This window comes from Sminthopsis crassicaudata, chromosome 5 (assembly GCF_048593235.1).
Source record: "Sminthopsis crassicaudata isolate SCR6 chromosome 5, ASM4859323v1, whole genome shotgun sequence".
NCBI classification, from domain to species: domain Eukaryota; kingdom Metazoa; phylum Chordata; class Mammalia; order Dasyuromorphia; family Dasyuridae; genus Sminthopsis; species Sminthopsis crassicaudata.
In genome coordinates, this window is record NC_133621.1 from 197,422,750 (window position 1) to 197,440,964 (window position 18,215).

Genomic DNA, 18,215 nt, shown 5'->3' on the forward strand with positions numbered 1-18,215 from the left:
GGAGGGGGGCAGAGCCAAGATGGAAGAGAAGACACACGCATCTTCCTAAACTCTCCTTTACCCTCAATCTATTTTAATTCAACTTCAGAATTAGTGCTTGATTGTCAGAACCCATGAATATTGGGAGTACAACACATTATCAACCAAAGATAATCTTGAGATTTGCCAGAAAAGGTTTGTTTTTGCTTGCAGGTGGGAATGGAACAGGGTTAGGCCAGGCACAGACCTCAGGCAGGCAGTGAGATCTGGGGAAACAACTCACCCTGAGCAGACCAGAGGGGGTTGAGGTGTGGTCTCTCTTGATGGAAAATTTGAGGGGAGAACTTTACCACAATGTTGGCTACTTTGCCCTGGCAGCAAGCCAGTAGATCAGCCGAGAAGCTATAAAACAAGGGGTAAAAATCATAACCCCAAAATGTCTCTTGGGACCTGGCTACACCCACCCAACACCCAGAGTGACTCAGTGTGATACAAGCGCAGCTGCAGTTGCTGGTCCCAGTACAGCTCTAGTTGCTGCATTTCTACTGATTTCAGCACAACTGTTAGGGCAGCCAGTGTATGCTGTCCTACTGTCCCTTCCTGTTGTATAAGGCAGCTTAAAATACCCTACTGCCTCCCATAAGCAGACCATAGTTTTTTGTTTGTTTGTTTGTTTTGTTTTTGTTTTTGTTTTTTCAAAATGAGCAAAAAGGCAAAGTGGACTCTAATGATAGATACCTTCTATATGGAAAGGAGGCTAAAAACAGTTTGTGTCTAGATCCAAAGATGGATATGATCTGGTCCCCATCACACAAGGTTCTCATAGAAGAAATTTAAAAGAAACTTAAAAGAGAGAAGAAAAATGGGTAAAGGAAAGCTTTGCAAGAAGGTAAGGATAAGTCATGTTATTTATTAAAAGATAGAGTGGATAAAGAAATTAACTCCCTAAAAAAACAGAATTTGTGAATTGGAAAAGGTAAACAATTTCAAGGAAAACAGAATTTGTGAATTGGAAAAAGAAAATATTTTAAAAATTTGGTGAAATGGAAAAAAATTCCATAGAATAAAACAACTCATTTAAAAACTCACTTGGACAAATACAAAAAGAAATTTAAAAAAGCAAATGAAGAAAATAATCCATTAAAAATCAGACTTGAACAAATGGAAATTAATGACTCAAGAATACACCAAATATCAATCAAGCAAAACCAAAAAAAAAAAAAAAATAGAAAAAAATGTTGGGAAAACAACAGATCTGGAAAATAGATCTAGGAGAGATAATCTAAGGATTATTGGACTGCCTGAAAATCATAATAAAAGAGCCTACACACTATTTCTCAGGAAATCATCAAAGAGAACTGCCCAGATGTTATAGAAACTAAAGGTAAAATAGACATTGAAAGAATTCATCCATCACCTACTGAGAGATCCCAAAATCAAAATTCCAAGAAATATTGTGGCTAAATTCCAGAACTATCAGACCAAAGAAAAAATACTACAAGCAGCCAGGAAAAAAACAAACAAACAATTAAAATACTGAGGAGTCACAATAAGGATCACTGAGGATCTAGCAGCATCCACATTAAAGGATCAAAGGGCCTGGAATCTGATATTCCAAAAAGCAAAAGAACTTGATATGCAGCTAAGAATAATTTACCCAGCCAAGCTTAGCATGTTCTTCCAGAGAAGAAGATGGACATTCAATGAAATAGGTGAATTCTATTTATTTCTGATGAAAAAACAAAAAGTTTGACCTCCAAATATAAGACTCAAGAGAAACATAAAATGGTAAAAAGAACTCTTGTGAACTGTATTTCTGTTATGGGTATACATAAAGAGTACATGTATAATTTGATTTTATTCTTATAATATAAAAAAGGAACTATAGGAGGAAAGGAAATATACCAGAAAAAGGAAAAAGTGGAGGTAAAAAGAGGGAAACTACATCTCATGAAGAGACAAAGGAAACCTATTATATCTGAGGGAATGAAGGGAGGGAGATGGACATAGTATGAATCTTACTCTCATCAGATTTTGCTCAAAAAGAAAATATTAGATATATTTGGTTTACAAAGAAACTTCTCCCACCTCATTGAAAAGTGAGAGGGAAGAAGCAAAAAGGGAAGGGGTAGGCTAAATAGAAGGGAATACATAAATAGTAAGGAAAATGTTTAAGAAAAGGGAAGGGACTTCAAGGGGGAGGGAGGGATTCTAAAGAGGGAGGACTGTGTGAGGCAAGTGGTGCTCATATGTCTAATACTGGGGAGGGGGGTAAGATTGCAAGAAATACAGAATTAGTAGTTTTAACCATAAATGTGAATGGAGTAAACTCCCCCATAAAGTGGAGGTGGATAGCAGACTGGATTAAAAGCCAGAATCCTACAATATGTTGTTTATAGGAAACACATTTGAAGCAGGGGAATACATAAAGAATAAAGGTGAAAGGGTGGAGCAGAATCTACTATGCTTCAGGTGAAGTACAAAAAGCAGGGGTAGCCAAACTGATCTCAGATCAAGCAAAAGCAAAAATTGATCTAATTGAAAGAGATAAGGAAGTGCACTATATCTAGCTAAAGGGTAGCACAGATAATGAAGCAATGTCAATACTAAACATATATGCACCGACTGGTATAGCATCTAAATTCCTAAGGGAGAAATTAAGAGAGCTGCAAGAAGAAATAGAAAGCAAAACTCTATTAGTGGGAGATTTCAACCTGGCACTCTCAGAACTAGATAAATCAAACTACAAAATAAATAAGAAATAAGTTAAAGAAGTAAATAGAACACTAGGAAAGTTAGGTATTATAGATCTTTGGAGAAAACTGAATGGAGACAGAAAGGAGTACACTTTCTTCTTGGCAGTTCATGGAACCTATACAAAAACTGACCATATATTGGGACATAAAGACTTCAAATTCAAATGCAAAAAGGCAGAAATAGTAAATGCATCCTTCTCAGATCACAATGAAATAAAAATTACGTTCAATAAAAAGCTCATGCTGAAAAAGCATTTGATAAAATCCAATACTCATTCCTATTAAAAACACTAGAGACTATAGGAATAAATGGGTCTTTCCTTAAAATAGTCAGTAGCATCTATTTAAAGCCATCAGTAAGCATCATATGTAATGGGGATAAACTGGAACCATTCCCAATAAAGTCAGGAGTGAAACAAGGTGGCCCACTATCACCTTTATTATTCAATATTGTATTAAAAAATGCTAGCTTTGGCAATAAGAGATGAAAAAGAAATTAAAGGAATTAGAGTAGGTAATGAAGAAACCAAATAATCACTCTTTGCAGATGATATGAACCCCAGAGAATCTACTAAAAAGCTATTAGAAATAATCTACAACTTTAGCAAAGTTGCAGTCTACAAAGTAAATCCATATAAATCATCAGCACTTTTATGCATCACTAACAAAATCCAACAGTAAGAGATACAAAGAGAAATTCCATTTAAAAATAACTGTCAATAGTATAAAATATTTGGGAATCTATCTGCCAAGGGAAAGTCAAGAACTATATGGGCAAAACTACAAAACACTTTCCATACAAATAAAGTCAGATATAAACAATTGGAAAAATATTAAATACTCTTGGATAGGTCAAGCGAATATAATGAAGATGACAATACTGCCTAAACTAATCTATTTATTTAGTGCTATACCAATCAGACTCCCAAAAAACTATTTTACTGACCTAGAAAAAATAACAAAATTCATCTGGAAGAACAAAAGGTCAAGAATTTCAAGGGAACTAATGAAAAAAAAAATCAAAGGAAGGTGGCTTAGCTGTACTTGATCTAAAACTAGGGATCACCAAAACCATTTGGTACTGACTAAGAAATAGACTAGTTGAATAGGTTAGGATCACAGGACAAAATAGTCAATAACTATAGCAATCTAGTGTTTGACAAACCCAAAGATTCCAAATTTGGGGATAACTGCTTGATCCCAGTTGATAAAAACTGCTAGTAAAATTGAAAACTAGTATGGCAGAAACTAGGCATTGATTCACACCTAACACCATAATACCAAGGTAAGGTAGAAATGAGTTCATGATTTAGACAAAGAATGATATAAACAAATTAGAAGAACAGAGGATAACTTACCTCTCAGATCGGTGGAGGAAAAAGGAATTTGTGACCAAAGATCATTATTGATCACAAAATAGATAATTTTGATTATATTACATTTAAAAGTTTTTGTACAAATAAAACTAATGCAGACAAGATTAAAAGAGAAACAATAAATTGGGAAAACATTTTTACATTCAAAGGTTCTGATAAAGGCCTCATTTCTAAAATATGTAGAGAACTGACTCAATTTTATAAGAATTCAAGCCATTCTCCAATTGATAAATGGTCAAAGAATATGAACAGACAATTTTCAGATGAAGAAATTGAAATTATTTCTAGTCATATGAAAAGGTGCTCCAAATCACTATTAATCAGAGAAATGCAAATTAAGACAACTCTGAGATACCACTACACACCTGTCAGATTGGCTAAGATGACAGGGAAAAGATTAATGATGAATGTTGGAAGGCATGTGAGAAAAGTGGGACATTGATGCATTGTTGGTGGAGTTGTGAATAGATCCAAACATTCTGGAGAGCAATTCGGAACTATGCTCAAAAAAATATCAAACTGTGCATCTCCTCTGGCTCAGAAGTGTTTCTACTGGACTTATATGTCAAAGAGATCTTAAAGGAGGGAAAGGGACCCACATGTGCAAAAATGTTTGTGGCAGCATTCTTTGTAGTGGCAAGAAACTGGAAACTGAATGGATACCCATCAGTTGGATAATGGCTGAATAAATTATTACATATGAATATTATAAAATATTATTGTTCTAGAAGAAATGACTAGCAGGATGATTTCAGAGAGGCCTGGAGAGACTTATATGAACTGATGCTAAGTGAAATGAGCAGAACCAGGAGATCATTATATACAGCAACAAGATTATACGATGATCACTTCTGATGGACATGGCTCTTCTGAACAATGAGATGATTCAAACCAGTTCCAATTGTTCAGTGATAAAAGTGTTGTTCACAACACAGTATTTTCACTCTTTTTGTTATTTGCTTTTATTTTGCTTCTCTTTTTTTCTTGTGCAGCATCATAATTGTATAAATATGTATATATATATATGTGTGTGTATATATGTATATATGTATACATGCATATATATATGTATATATATATATAGGATTTAACATATATTTCTACCAAGTTTAGCATAAAAAATAAAAGGTACCATAGATAATGGGGAAAAAAGAATTCCGTTAGTAACAGCACCAGTGAGTTTATCTGTTTCTTTTGCAATATATATTTGTTATAAGGGTAGGTTCTATTAGTGATGGCGAAAAGAGATGGGAGGGAGGTGGAAAAGTCATTGGGAAGTAGGACTTAAAAAAGCAACACATCAATAAGACATTTAAAAAAAGTGGGGGAAAAACCAACTAGGCCATTTTTCAAAACTATAATCAACATTCTGGGCCATAATCAAAGGATAATATGAGCTTTAAAAATATTGGAATATCCCTGAATGTCACACTTGAAATGTAAGGATGCACTTCTAGTTAGGCATAAAGAAGGGCTGATTATAAAACTGGGTTTACCATTCCTTTAACAAGGGACGAGGTTAAATACAAACACTCCTGAGATTCTCATGCAAGTGAAGATAATTGATTCTATCCCTTCTTGAAAGCAGATTTTGTATCTTAAATAAGACATTAGCAAAAAGACTTCAGAAAATCATCCCCAGGATAATACACTATGATCAAGTAGGATTTATACCAGGAATGCAGGGCTGGTTTAATATTAGGAAAACTATTAGTATTATTGACCATATTAATAATCAAATTAATAAAAACCATATGATCATCTCAATAGATGCAGAAAAAGCATTTGATAAAATCCAACATCCATTCCTACTAAAAACGCTTGAGAGTATAGGAATAAATGGACTATTCCTTAGAAAAATCAGGAGCATATATTTACGACCGTCAGTAAGCATAATATGCAATGGAGATAAACTGGAACCTTTCCCAGTAAGATCAGGAGTGAAACAAGGTTGCCCACTATCACCATTACTATTCAATATTGTATTAGAAAAGTTAGCCTCAGCAATAAGAGTCGAGAAAGAGATTAAAGGAATAAGAGTAGGTAATGAGGAAATCAAACTGTCACTCTTTGCAAGATGATATGATGGTATACTTAGAAAACCCCAGAGTCTAATAAAAAGTTATTAGAAATAATTCACAACTTTAGCAAAGCTGCTTGATACAAAATAAATCCACATAAATCCTCAGCATTTTTATACATCACCAACAAAATGCAACAGCAAGAGATACAAAGAGAAATTCCATTCCAAACAAATGTTGAGAGTATAAAATATTTGGGAATCTATCTACCAAAGAAAAGTCAGGAATTATATGAGCAAAATTACGAAACACTTGCCACAAAAATAAAGTCAGATTTAAATAATTGGAAAGACATTCAGTGCTCTTGGATAGGCCGAGCGAATATAATAAAGATGACAATACTCCCCAAACTAATCTATTTATTTAGTGCTATACCAATTAGACTCCCAAGAAACTATTTTAATGACCTAGAAAAAATAACAACAAAATTCATATGGAAGAATAAAAGGTCGAGAATTGCAAGGGAACTAATGAAAAAAAAAGTCAGATGAAGATGGTTTAGGTGTACCTGATCTAAAGCTATATTATGTAGCAGCAGTCACCAAAATCATTTGGTATTGGCTAAGAAATAGACCGGTAGATCAGTGGAACAGATTAGATACAAAGGACAAAAAAGGGTACATCTATAGCAATCTAGTCTTTGACAAACCCAAAGATACCAACATTTAGGATAAAATTCATTATTTGAAAAAAACTGTTGGGAAAACTGGAAATTAGTATGGCAGAAATTAGATATGGATCCACACTTAACACCATATACCAAGATAAGATCAAAATGATTTAGGCATAAAGAATGAGATCATAAATAGATTAGAGGAACAGAGAATAGTCTACTTCTCAGACCTGTGGAGGAATTTATGACCAGAGGAGAAGTAGAGATCATTATCGATCACAAAATAGAAGATTTGATTACTTCAAACTAAAAAGTTTCTGTACAAATAATACTAATGCAAACAAGATTAGAAGGCAAGTAACAAATTGGGAAAATATTTTTACAGTTAAAGGTTCTGATAAAGGTCTCATTTCCAAAATATATAGAGAACTGACCCTAATTTATAAGAAATCAAACCATTCTCCAATTGATAAATGGTCAAAGGATATGAACAGACAATTCTCAGATGATGAAATTGATACCATATCCACTCATATGAAAGAGTGTTCCAAATCTCTACTGATCAGAGAAATGCAAATTAAGACAGCTCTGAGATACCACTACACACCTGTCAGATTGGCTAAGATGACAGGAACAAATAATGATGAATGTTGGAGGGGATGTGGGAAAACTGGGACATTAATACATTGTTGGTGGAGCTGTGAAAGAATCCAGCCATTCTGGAAAGCAATCTGGAACTATGCCCAAATAGTTATCAAACTGTGCATACCCTTTGATCCAGCATTGCTGCTATTGGACTTATATCCCAAAGAAATACTAAAGAGGGGAAAGGGACCTGTATGTGCCAAAATGTTTGTGGCAGCTCTTTTTGTTGTAGCTAGAAACTGGAAAATGAATGGATGTCCATCAATTGGAGAATGGTTGGGTAAATTGTGGTATATGAAGGTTATGGAATATTATTGCTCGGTAAGAAATGACCAGCAGGACGAATACAGAGAGGATTGGAGAGACTTACATCAACTGATGCTGAGTGAAATGAGCAGAACCAGAAGATCACTATACACTTCAACAACAATGCTGTATGAAGATGTATTCTGATGGAAGTGGAAATCTTCAACATAAAGAAGATCCAACTCACTTCCAGTTGATCAATGATGGACAGAAACAACTACAGCCAGAGAAGGAACACTGGGAAGTGAATGTAAATTGTTAGCACTACAGTCTATCTACCCAGGTTACTTATACCTTCGGAATCTAATACTTAATGTGCAACAAGAAAATTGGATTTACACACATATATTGTATCTAGGTTATACTGTAACACATGTAAAATGTATGGGATTGCCTGTCATCTAGGAAAGGGAGTAGAGGGAGGGAGGGGAAAATTTGGAAAAATGAATACAAGGGATAATGTTATAAAAAAATTACTCATGCATATATACTGTCAAAAATTTTTATAATTAAAAAAAAAGAGGTGCACAAAAAAAGGAAGCAGATTTTGTGAAGAAGTGGGAGAGCTCAAAGGCACTGCTACCTGAAGGGAAAACTGGGGGAGGGACATCAGGTAGAACAAACTGGTGTAGATGTCAAGAACCCATATTCACCTTCTGACCACAAGGGACAAAATGGAGAGGAACTTTATTTTGGACTGTTAACCATAACTAAATTATTAAAATCATCCTAATCAATAATTCAAGGTGCTTTGTGATTATAGAGATTAAATAAATAGGCAGATTAATAGATAATAATATCTATTAAATAGATGGGAAGTTGGCTACAGAGTTAGGGAAAGTGACACTCAACCCCCACTTCTGACTGGCTCGATGGCTCAGTGCTCTACACTCTGAAACTCTAAATTGTATTAGAGGGTTCAACTTGCATAGATAGTGAGGTTTCATCATGGAGGAACTGCCTGCCTATGCTGGTGAAATCTCAGGTCTGATCCTCTGCTTCTTGGTGATTGTAGTTACTATGTGCTCTCTCCTTCATTATTAATAAGGACACCATTACTCCTGAACATCACTCTAAATGAGTTTAGGATGAGATAGATGTGTGTCATAGTAATATGGACTATTAGTCCTGAGGATTAGTTATACCTAATGCCATTTGTTGAGGAGGAGGATGAAAAAACTGATGAAATTTTGAAGAAAGAAGGAAATTAGAGCACATAGAAGGGGGCTTTAAAACAGATTGGGGAAGAGGAACAAAGATTTTACACACCCATATACACACACATACACATTTATATTGGGGAGGAATGGATGATAAGATTTCAGGGATTTTTTAGGAATCATCTTAATAAAAATTTTCTATAAGCATAGAAATTGAGAGAATATAAGGAAATTGAGGTAATGTGAAGAATTGATTCAGGAAGTTATATATTGAATAGAAAGTATAGACTAGAGGAACTCTCAGAATCTTTCTGATTGTAGGATTCTCTGAAAACAGAAATGGTTTCTTCCAAGCTTACACAAGTTATAAATTACACGAGTTATAAATCCTGGAGGTGGGAATTACATAGAGGGTTAGAAGGGAGATGGGGAGATGAACACTTACGTTTCCAGTGGTATCTTCTTTTGGCTCTGTGTGAAAGGCAGGAAAAGACTGATGAGCAAATAAAGAAAAACTACCCTCTTCTGCAAGAAGGTCCTGGTCACCAGCGCCAAAGGGGAACGAATTCTGGATGAATCATCATTTGGATAAAAATTCAAGATCCCAGACATAATGCTCCTGCCAAGGTGACAGGAATGGAGAGCAATGGGACCCATCTATCTAGGTTCACATTCTAGTATACTTTTTTCTGACTTTGTTTGCTAAGTGTACAAGACCCACCTTCTCTCCCTGGCAATTTCTAAAGGTCTTGGACTTTCTCAAATGTGACCCAGAGCAGTAAAGCTCACAGTAGTTAATCATAGGACAAAACAGTTTAGAGAGAGTAAAGATGCTCCTGCCTTCATTTGGCACTAGCTAGCAAACAGTGTGTGGAGGGGAGGGAAATAGCAGGGGTCAGTGAGCGAAGCTCAGTGATGACGAAAACCTCTTAATCCTCCACTCCAATCTGCTAATCCCCAAAGAAACAGCAGGGATGGGGGAGGGGTGAGATCACTCAGGATTGCCCTGATTTCAGGAGACAGAATTTCTTCCTTCAATCAGGAATCAGAACCAGACTTCCTAAAGGCTAGTTTAAAAGTCAGTCTCATTTCTGCAGATAGTCTCCTCCCACCAAGATCAACATTTCACCCCCTCTCCCCTTTGCCCTACCATCATGGATCCAAGACATTATTTAAATTTGTTTATAGAACTACAAACATGATTATTTATCTAAAACAAGAGGGATCATGATCCTAATGTTCTGACATGCTTCTGAAATAGTGGTGGAGAAAAGAAAGTTATTTAGACAAAATTAATGATTTGGGGATTAAAAGAAGTGATACAGATATCTGCTGTACAGATCTGGAAAAAGGAACCAAATGGAATTAGTACTGTAGTGGTGTGTCTTTTTGTTTAATTCTTTCTCTTTTTAAGCTGGCAAAAGAATTGTGCAATTTAAAATTGTTAAAGTAATTTAAGCTAACATAAAACTTATATAAAAAAAAGAATTATAAAAAAAAAGTATAGAATGGCAGCATGGCATGGTGGAGAGAGAGCTGACTTGCAATCATGAAAATTTAGGTTTAGGTTCTGTCTTTAAACATCTTGGCCATTGGATTTGGGCCAACTCCACTTGAGTGGGATTTACTCAACTCTCTAAGATTCTTCATGGTGGGGAAGGGGGGCATTGCCATTATGTATTTGAAAAAAAATTCTTCACCTGGATTTTCCTATACCAATGCAATCACAGGTCCAAACCAAAAATTACATTCTTTGAAAGACATATAGATACTACAATGTCAGTGCCCACTGAATAATCAGCAATGTAGCTTTAACATATATTTCTATCATGTTTAACATATATTGGATTACTTGCCATCTAGGGGAAGGGATGGGAGAAGGGAGGGAAAATTGGAACAAAATTGGAAAATTGCAAGGGGTAATGTTGAAGAATTGTCCACGCATGTGTTTTGAAAAATAAAAAGCGCTAATAAAAAAAAATTGATCAGCAATGTAGAGGGGAAAAGTTTATTATCTTTGAAATTTATCTTGACTTTTGTTGATAATAGGAATGAAGATCTGGATCCTTCACTTATTCAGGTAACCAAGATAATAGTTGTCATTTTCTTGCTCTAAAACTCAATCACCTCATCTGTGTGTAATAGAGCACTTAGACAATGTGAAATAAGGAGAATGGGAAATAGGAATATACACTTCATACCTTCTTGTATGTTTGAAGAGTTTGCTTTCAGATGTGTAAAATGGAGAGCTTGTCTTCCAGAACATGTGTGTAGATTTTGTGACTGTTGTCTGCTCACTCATGTGATACAAAATGCTTTCTAATTGTCTGTGGAATCTAACTCTGAATACAAAAGCTCCAGGATTGTAACAAACGCCTAGGTGGGCTGGGTGGTAGTGCCAGGGGCCTATTCACCCCCCTTAGGTCAAGATGAAGGCATGATTTCATTGTTATAGACCAGGAAAAAAGTGATAAGAATTTGAAGATATGTTAGTTATATGAATACAGGGAAGGGTTAAACGTGAAAAATGTTGCATTTTTGGAAGTGGCAAATTTTGGAAAGTTATGAGATATATGGGTTAAGGAACAGTTAAGAGGCTGGGATAATATTTTGGTTATAAACCTATGAAATTGGAAAAATAGCAATAAATGCCTTTGACATAGAGAGGTTTTTTTGAAGGGGAAAAGTTTGGTTTTGAACATGTTGATTTTGAATATCTGGGACATGCATTTTGAAAATTATAGAATCATAGAATTCTTAGGAAGTCAACCTTATAGTCACTAACTACATGTTACTTGCTTAACAAGAGGATCTTGTTAAGTTCTTCCCTAAATTTCCCTTTTTCACTACCACATTAGCTGTTGCCATTTTCTTTATGGTCTTTTTGCCTATGTTGATCATGAGTACAAGGTGAAATGACCAAATGCCCTTTGAAATGTTTTCTGTTGCTTTTGGGCAGAAATTTGTTCCATCAACTTCTTTAATTCATCTTTTTGAGAACGGAGTTATTTTTCCATTTCAATAAAAATTCTTTCTTTTCTGACTTCTTTTATAGAAAGGATATAAATATTCAATTCCTTCAGAAGCAGTTACATTAAGAACTCTAATTTATAGTATCAATACTTAACTTAAGGTTACTGGAAAGAGGACATAGTCTAGTATAGAATTCTGGATGTGAATAGAAGTTGTGGGTTCATATCCTGGCTCCGCTACTTATTCTTCTACCACTCATATGACTGCAGACCCTGGACAAGTCACTTAACCCTGTTTGCCCGAGTTCCTCATTTGTAAAATGAATTGGAGAAGAAAATGGCAAACTACTTCAATATCTTTGCCAAGAAAATTCTAAATCAGGCAACTAAAATGACTTAATAACAACAGCAATAACATGTGATTATGGGCAAATTAGTAACTTTTACAATTTAATCATCTATTTTATTTTGAATGTAATTGAATGGGGAAAATATTAAATAAATAAAATAAAACAGTAAAAAAAGAAAAAAATTGAATTTCATCATCTATAAGATGTTCTCTGTTTCCTTATCTGTAAAATGAAGATTTTGATTATATAACTTTAGATAATCTTAACCCTTCCAGGTTATAAAGTTAAAGACTAGTACCATCAGTTCCCTTTTTGATTCACTGTTTCTGAACTGAATTGTCAAATTTATTCTCTATATATTTTGGAGCTTTCAGGTTTTTTGTTTGTTTTTTCCTGGAGCTGATCTATGAATTCCTTTCATTGGAATTTCATTTTCTATGTTCTATGTTTTCCTGCATTATGATGTCAAGAGATTTTATTTTCTTCTCCTGGCCTATTCTTCTGGGAGATCTATGATTCTTAGATTGCCTCTACATATCTCATTTTCAAGATCCATATGTTTTGCTTATATATTAAGCATAAAATTTCTTTTAATATTATTGGTTTTTTTTTGCTTTTCTTCTAGATTTTCCTTTACTTCTGTATATCAACATTCTCAATTAATTATTCTCTCATTTGTTTCTTTGGTATAGCTTGCATTTCAGACTCAAGTTTTTCTATTCTACCCATTATTTTATTGGTTTACAATACATACATGCTGTTCTGATAATCCTTATATATCTTTTGAACCAACCACTCAGTAATAGGGTGTTGTACAATCACACCATATTGAGACAGTAGAGATTGCTTTATTTTTGATTCATGATTTCTGTTTTGGAGAAATTTGAGAGGTCATGAGGATCAGAAAAAAAAAAAAAACCTAGTTGTCAAACTTGTTGCTCACATGACCCACAACTCCTTGGTTCACTGTCAATGCCACTTTGTGGCTACATAAAACCATTTAAAAACTTCATCTTTTGGGATGTTGATCCTTTGAAGAATCTGGAGCTACTCCCACTGTAATATACATAATGGGGTAAAGATATAAAGTCCTCTTTCCATCTATTGGATACCCACTGTGGTATACCCCTCATGTCTCTATAGATAAAATCTTATATTTATACAGTTGGGTGTCTACTATTTTTAAAAAAAAATTTATAATTTTTTTGGCATTACATATGCATGAGTAATTTTGGGGTGTCTACTATTTTAATCCAACCTGTAGACTGTCCTTGGAAGCCTTGCCCCAGAGATGAGCCAAACAGGATTATTCCCTATTTCCCTTACACATTCCATACTTTACTGCCTTGGTATTTATGTTTCTCCCCATGTTTTGCCCACATTTTCCTAGCATTCCAATCCCACCTTTCATCTCTTCTTCTAATCCTCTTTTTCCTCACTTTCTACCACTTCCACCTCACTTTTAAAGCCCAATTTATATGCTACCTTTTTTAGGAACCTTTTCTTCCTCCTCAAACTTCACTTGTTTTTACTTTTTTTTTTTTTTTTTAATATACTATTGACTCTTGTGGACTACATATGACACTGTTTACAGCAATTGATTCTTGGATTACTATGATGGTGCAAGTAGCCCAAGTTGGCTGATATACTGTCTTTTTTAATCCTACAGGGAAAAGAAAACATATGAGTAATCCAGTGAAGGAATGAAATATTTGATTAGCTTTGTACCAGATGGCCTCTGCTTGAGCCACTAGCCAAATGGTCTCTCCAAAGTTTTTTTCGTACATATGGAGCTTTTTCATATGCTATACCTCTAGTACCAGAGGATCTTCAGTCTGAAAAATACCTGATTACCTTCAGCACAGCAGTAATACAAGCTGCAAACAGTGGTTCTGGACAGATTAAATTCATGCTAACTAAATTCAGAATTTAGCTAGAGGGTGATGTAGAATATTGCTCAAAAATATTGCCAATGTGAAACATTCTTCTAGAGGTCCTACCCCATCCAGAATCTCTTCTCTCATTACAAGCACATTCAGAGAACACAGACACTCAACATACTGTTACCACTTTATTTATTAGATATAACATAAATGAAGGAAATGTGTTAAACATTTACTTGAAGCCCTCTGCCATTTTCCCAAACTCCTGCTTACTTTCTCAGTTCTTCAGGTTCAGTTGAAGGATTCCTCAATTTCAGTTATCTACAGATTGGGGAAAGGGAAGAAGGGGTAAAGAGTTTGTGTCTGGGACTTTGGCCATAGAGCACAACAAAAGAATGTAGAGGAATGGTGAGGAAGGAGATTGGCTTCCCTGTCCCTGGTTCACGAGTCCCACAAATTCATAATAGCTGGCAATTTCAGGTTCTTAGGACCCTTTTCCTTCCACGGGATCCAACATCTGCTTATACCACAAGGCTTTGGTTATCTCCATGGTACTAGCAGGGAGATGGTGCTTCCTCCCCTGCTCCTACTGATCAAGTTTTGCAAGGAGCAGGAAGCATCATTCTCATCACAGTGACACTATTCCCTGTCCCCAGCTTGGATACCAGGAGTCTGCTTCACTGATAATAGAAGAAAAACATAAACTTCAGACCCCAAGGCACAACTAAAAGGCAGCATGCATCTAGAAATGTCACAAATGGCTGAATATGAATGTGATAGAATTTGTAGTAAGATGTGAGGGAATAGATGGTTTCAGACATGATCTTATGCAGAATAAAATAAATAGAACTAAAAGAAGAATTTATATGATAGCATCAATAATGTAAAAATGAATGATTTTGAAGACAAACTGATGAATAATAATTTATATATATAGTGTGTTGACATATATGTATACACACGTGCATATAGAAATACATATATGTTTTGTGTAGATATTTTATTAATTAATTTTTAATACAAATTATTTTATGAATCATGTTGGGAGAGAAAAAAATCAGAACTAAAGGGAAAAATCATGGGAGAGAAGGAAAAAAAAAACAGACAAAACAAGTGAACATAGCGTGTGTTGATTACCTTCAGTCTCTATAGTTCTTTTTCTGGATATAGATGGCATTTTCTGTGCAAAGTCTATTGGGATTGCTTTGGATCACTGAACCATTGAGAAGAATCAAGTCTTTCATAGTTGATCATCGCACATTCTTGCTGTTTTTATATACAATGTATTTCTGGTTCTGCTTGTTTCACTCAGTATCAATTCATGGAAATCTTTCTAAGCTTTTCTAAAATCAGTTGGTTCATTTTTTATAGAACAATAACATTCTATTAACTTTATATATCACAGCTTGTTTAGCTATTCCCCAATTGATGGGCATCTACTTATTTTCCAATTCTTTGCTCTCAGAAAAAAGAGCTGATAACACACCTTTTCCTCCTTTATGATTTCCTTGGGATACAGATCCAATAGTGACACTGTTGGGTCAAAGAGTCTGTACAGTTTTATAGCCCTTTGGGCATAGTTCCAGATTACTCTCCAGAATGATTGGATCATTTCACAACTTCACCAACAATGCATCAGTGTCCCAGTTTTCCCACATCCTCTCCAACATTTGTCACTATCTTTTCCTGTCATCTTAGCCAATTGGAGAGGTTTGGGTGGTACATCAGAGTTGCTTTAATTTTCATTTCTCTAATCAATAGTTATTTAGAACATTTTTTCATATGACTCTAGATGGCTTTAATTTTATCATCTGAAAATTGTTCATGTCCTTTGACTATTTGTCAACTGGGGAGTGATTTGTATTCTTATAAATTTGACACAGTTCTTTATATATTTTAGAAATAAGACCTTTATTAGAAACACTACCCATAAAGATTTTTTCCTATCTTTGTACTTTTAATCTTGTTTCTGTTTGTTTTATTTGTGCAAACTCTTTTTAATTTAATATAATCAAAGTTGTTCATTTTGCCTTTCATAATGTTCTCTAGTTCTTCTTTGTACCAGATGGCCTCTGCTTGAGCCACTAGCCAAGTGGTCTCTCCAAAGTTCCTTTTGGTACATATGGAGCTTTTTCATATGCTATATTATTACCTCTAGTACCAGAGGATCTTCAGTCTGAAAAATACCTGATTACCTTCAGCACAGCAGTAATACAAGCTGCAAACAGTGGTTCTGGACAGATTAACTTCATGCTAACTAAATTCAGAATTCAGCTAGAGGGTGATGTAGAATATTGCTCAAAAATAAACTCCTCCCTTCTTCAAATATCTGATAGGTAAATTATCCCTTGCTCTCCTAATTTGTTTATGGTATCATCCTTTATTCCCAAATCATGTACCCATTTTGACTTTGTTTTGGTATGGAGTGTGAGATGTAGGTCTATGTCGAATTTCTGATACGTTATTTTTCAGTTTTCCCAGCAATTTTTGTCAATTAGTGAGTTCTTATTCCAGAAGTTGGAGTTTGGGGGTTTATCATATATAGATTGCTATAGGGCTTGATTATTGTGTTTTATGTATCTAATCTTTTCCACTGATCCAACACTCTATTTCTTAGCCATTACCAAATGGTTTTGATGACTGTTGCTTTATAATACAGTTTTAGGTTTGGTACTACTAAATCACCAATTTTTCCCCCCCCCTTCATTAATTCCCCTGATATTATTGACTTTTTGCCCTTCCAGATAAATTTAATTATCATTTTTTCTATTTTTATAAAATAATTTTTTTTTGGCAATTTGATTGGTATGGGACTGAACAAATAGACCAATTTAGGTAGAATTATCATTTTTCATTATATTTGCTCAGCATACTCATAAGCAATTAATATTTTTTCAATTATTTAGATTTGATTTTATTTATGTGAGAAGTGTTTGTAATTGTGTTTATATAATTCTTGGGTTTGTCTTGGCAGGTAGATACTCAAATATTTTATTTTAATTATAGCTATTTTAAATGGAATTTCTTTTTCTATCTTTTTTGCTGATTGACATTGTCAGTAATATAAAAATGCTGATGATTTGTGTGGGTTTATTTTATATCCTGCAACTTTGCTAAAACTGATTTATTTTGAGGAGACTTTTGGATGTTTTTCTAGGATTCTGTAAGCATATGATCATATCATTTGTAAAGAGTGATAATTTTATTTCCTCATTGCCTATTCTAATTCCTTTAATTTCTTTTTTTCTTATTGCTAAAGCCAAATTTTCTAGTATAAAGTTGAATAATAGTGATGATAATGGGCATCCTTCTTTCACTCCAATCTTACTGGGAATGCATCTTGCTTCTCTCCATTACAAATAGTGTTTGCTATTGGTTTTAGATATTACTTATTATTTTAAAGAGAGCTTCCTTTATCTCTATGATCTCTAATGTTTTTAATAGGAACTGGTGCTGTATTTTGTCAAAAGCTTTTTCTGCCTCTATTGAGATTATCATATGATTTGTTGGTTTTATTATTGATATGGTTAATTATGGTAATAGTTTTCCTGATATTGAACCAGTCCTGTATTCCTGGTATAAATTCCACATGGTAATAGTGTATTAGCCTGTTGATAAATTGATGTAATCTCTTTGCCAATATTTTACTTAAAACTTTTGCATCAATATTCACTACTAAGATTGGTCTTTAATTTTCTTTCTCTGTTTTGGCTCTTCCGGTTTAGGTATTAGTACCATATTTGTGTCATACAAAGAATTTGGCAGGACTCCTTCTTTACCTATTTTTCCAAATAGTTTACATAGTGTTGGAATTTTTTGTTAAATGTTTGGTAGAATTCACTTGTGAATCCATCTGGCCCTGGAGACTTTTTCTTAGGGAATTCATTAGTGACTTCTTCAATTTTCTAAAATGGGACTATTTAAGTAATTTACTTCCTCTTCTGTTGGCCTGGACAATTTATATTTTTGTGAATATTCATCCATTACAGTTAGATTGTCGGATTTGTTGATATATAGTTGGGCAAAATAACTCCTAATTATAGTCTTAATTTCTTTTTTATTTGTGGTAAATTCATTTTGAGTGCTGGCGATTT

The 18,215-nt window shown here is 34.3% G+C and overlaps 1 protein-coding gene across 1 annotated transcript in view; it reads right to left on the bottom strand.

Annotated features, from left to right (window-relative positions):
• CACNA2D4 (calcium voltage-gated channel auxiliary subunit alpha2delta 4) overlaps positions 1 to 9,753 on the bottom strand; it is a 176,171-nt gene extending 166,418 nt beyond the window's left edge. The window contains exon 1 of the mRNA XM_074269384.1: positions 9,362 to 9,753. Coding sequence (XP_074125485.1) covers positions 9,362 to 9,573 — 212 coding nt within the window. The 5' untranslated portion in view covers positions 9,574 to 9,753. The remainder of the gene's footprint in view (positions 1 to 9,361) is intronic.
• Positions 9,754 to 18,215: the final 8,462 nt, after the last annotated feature.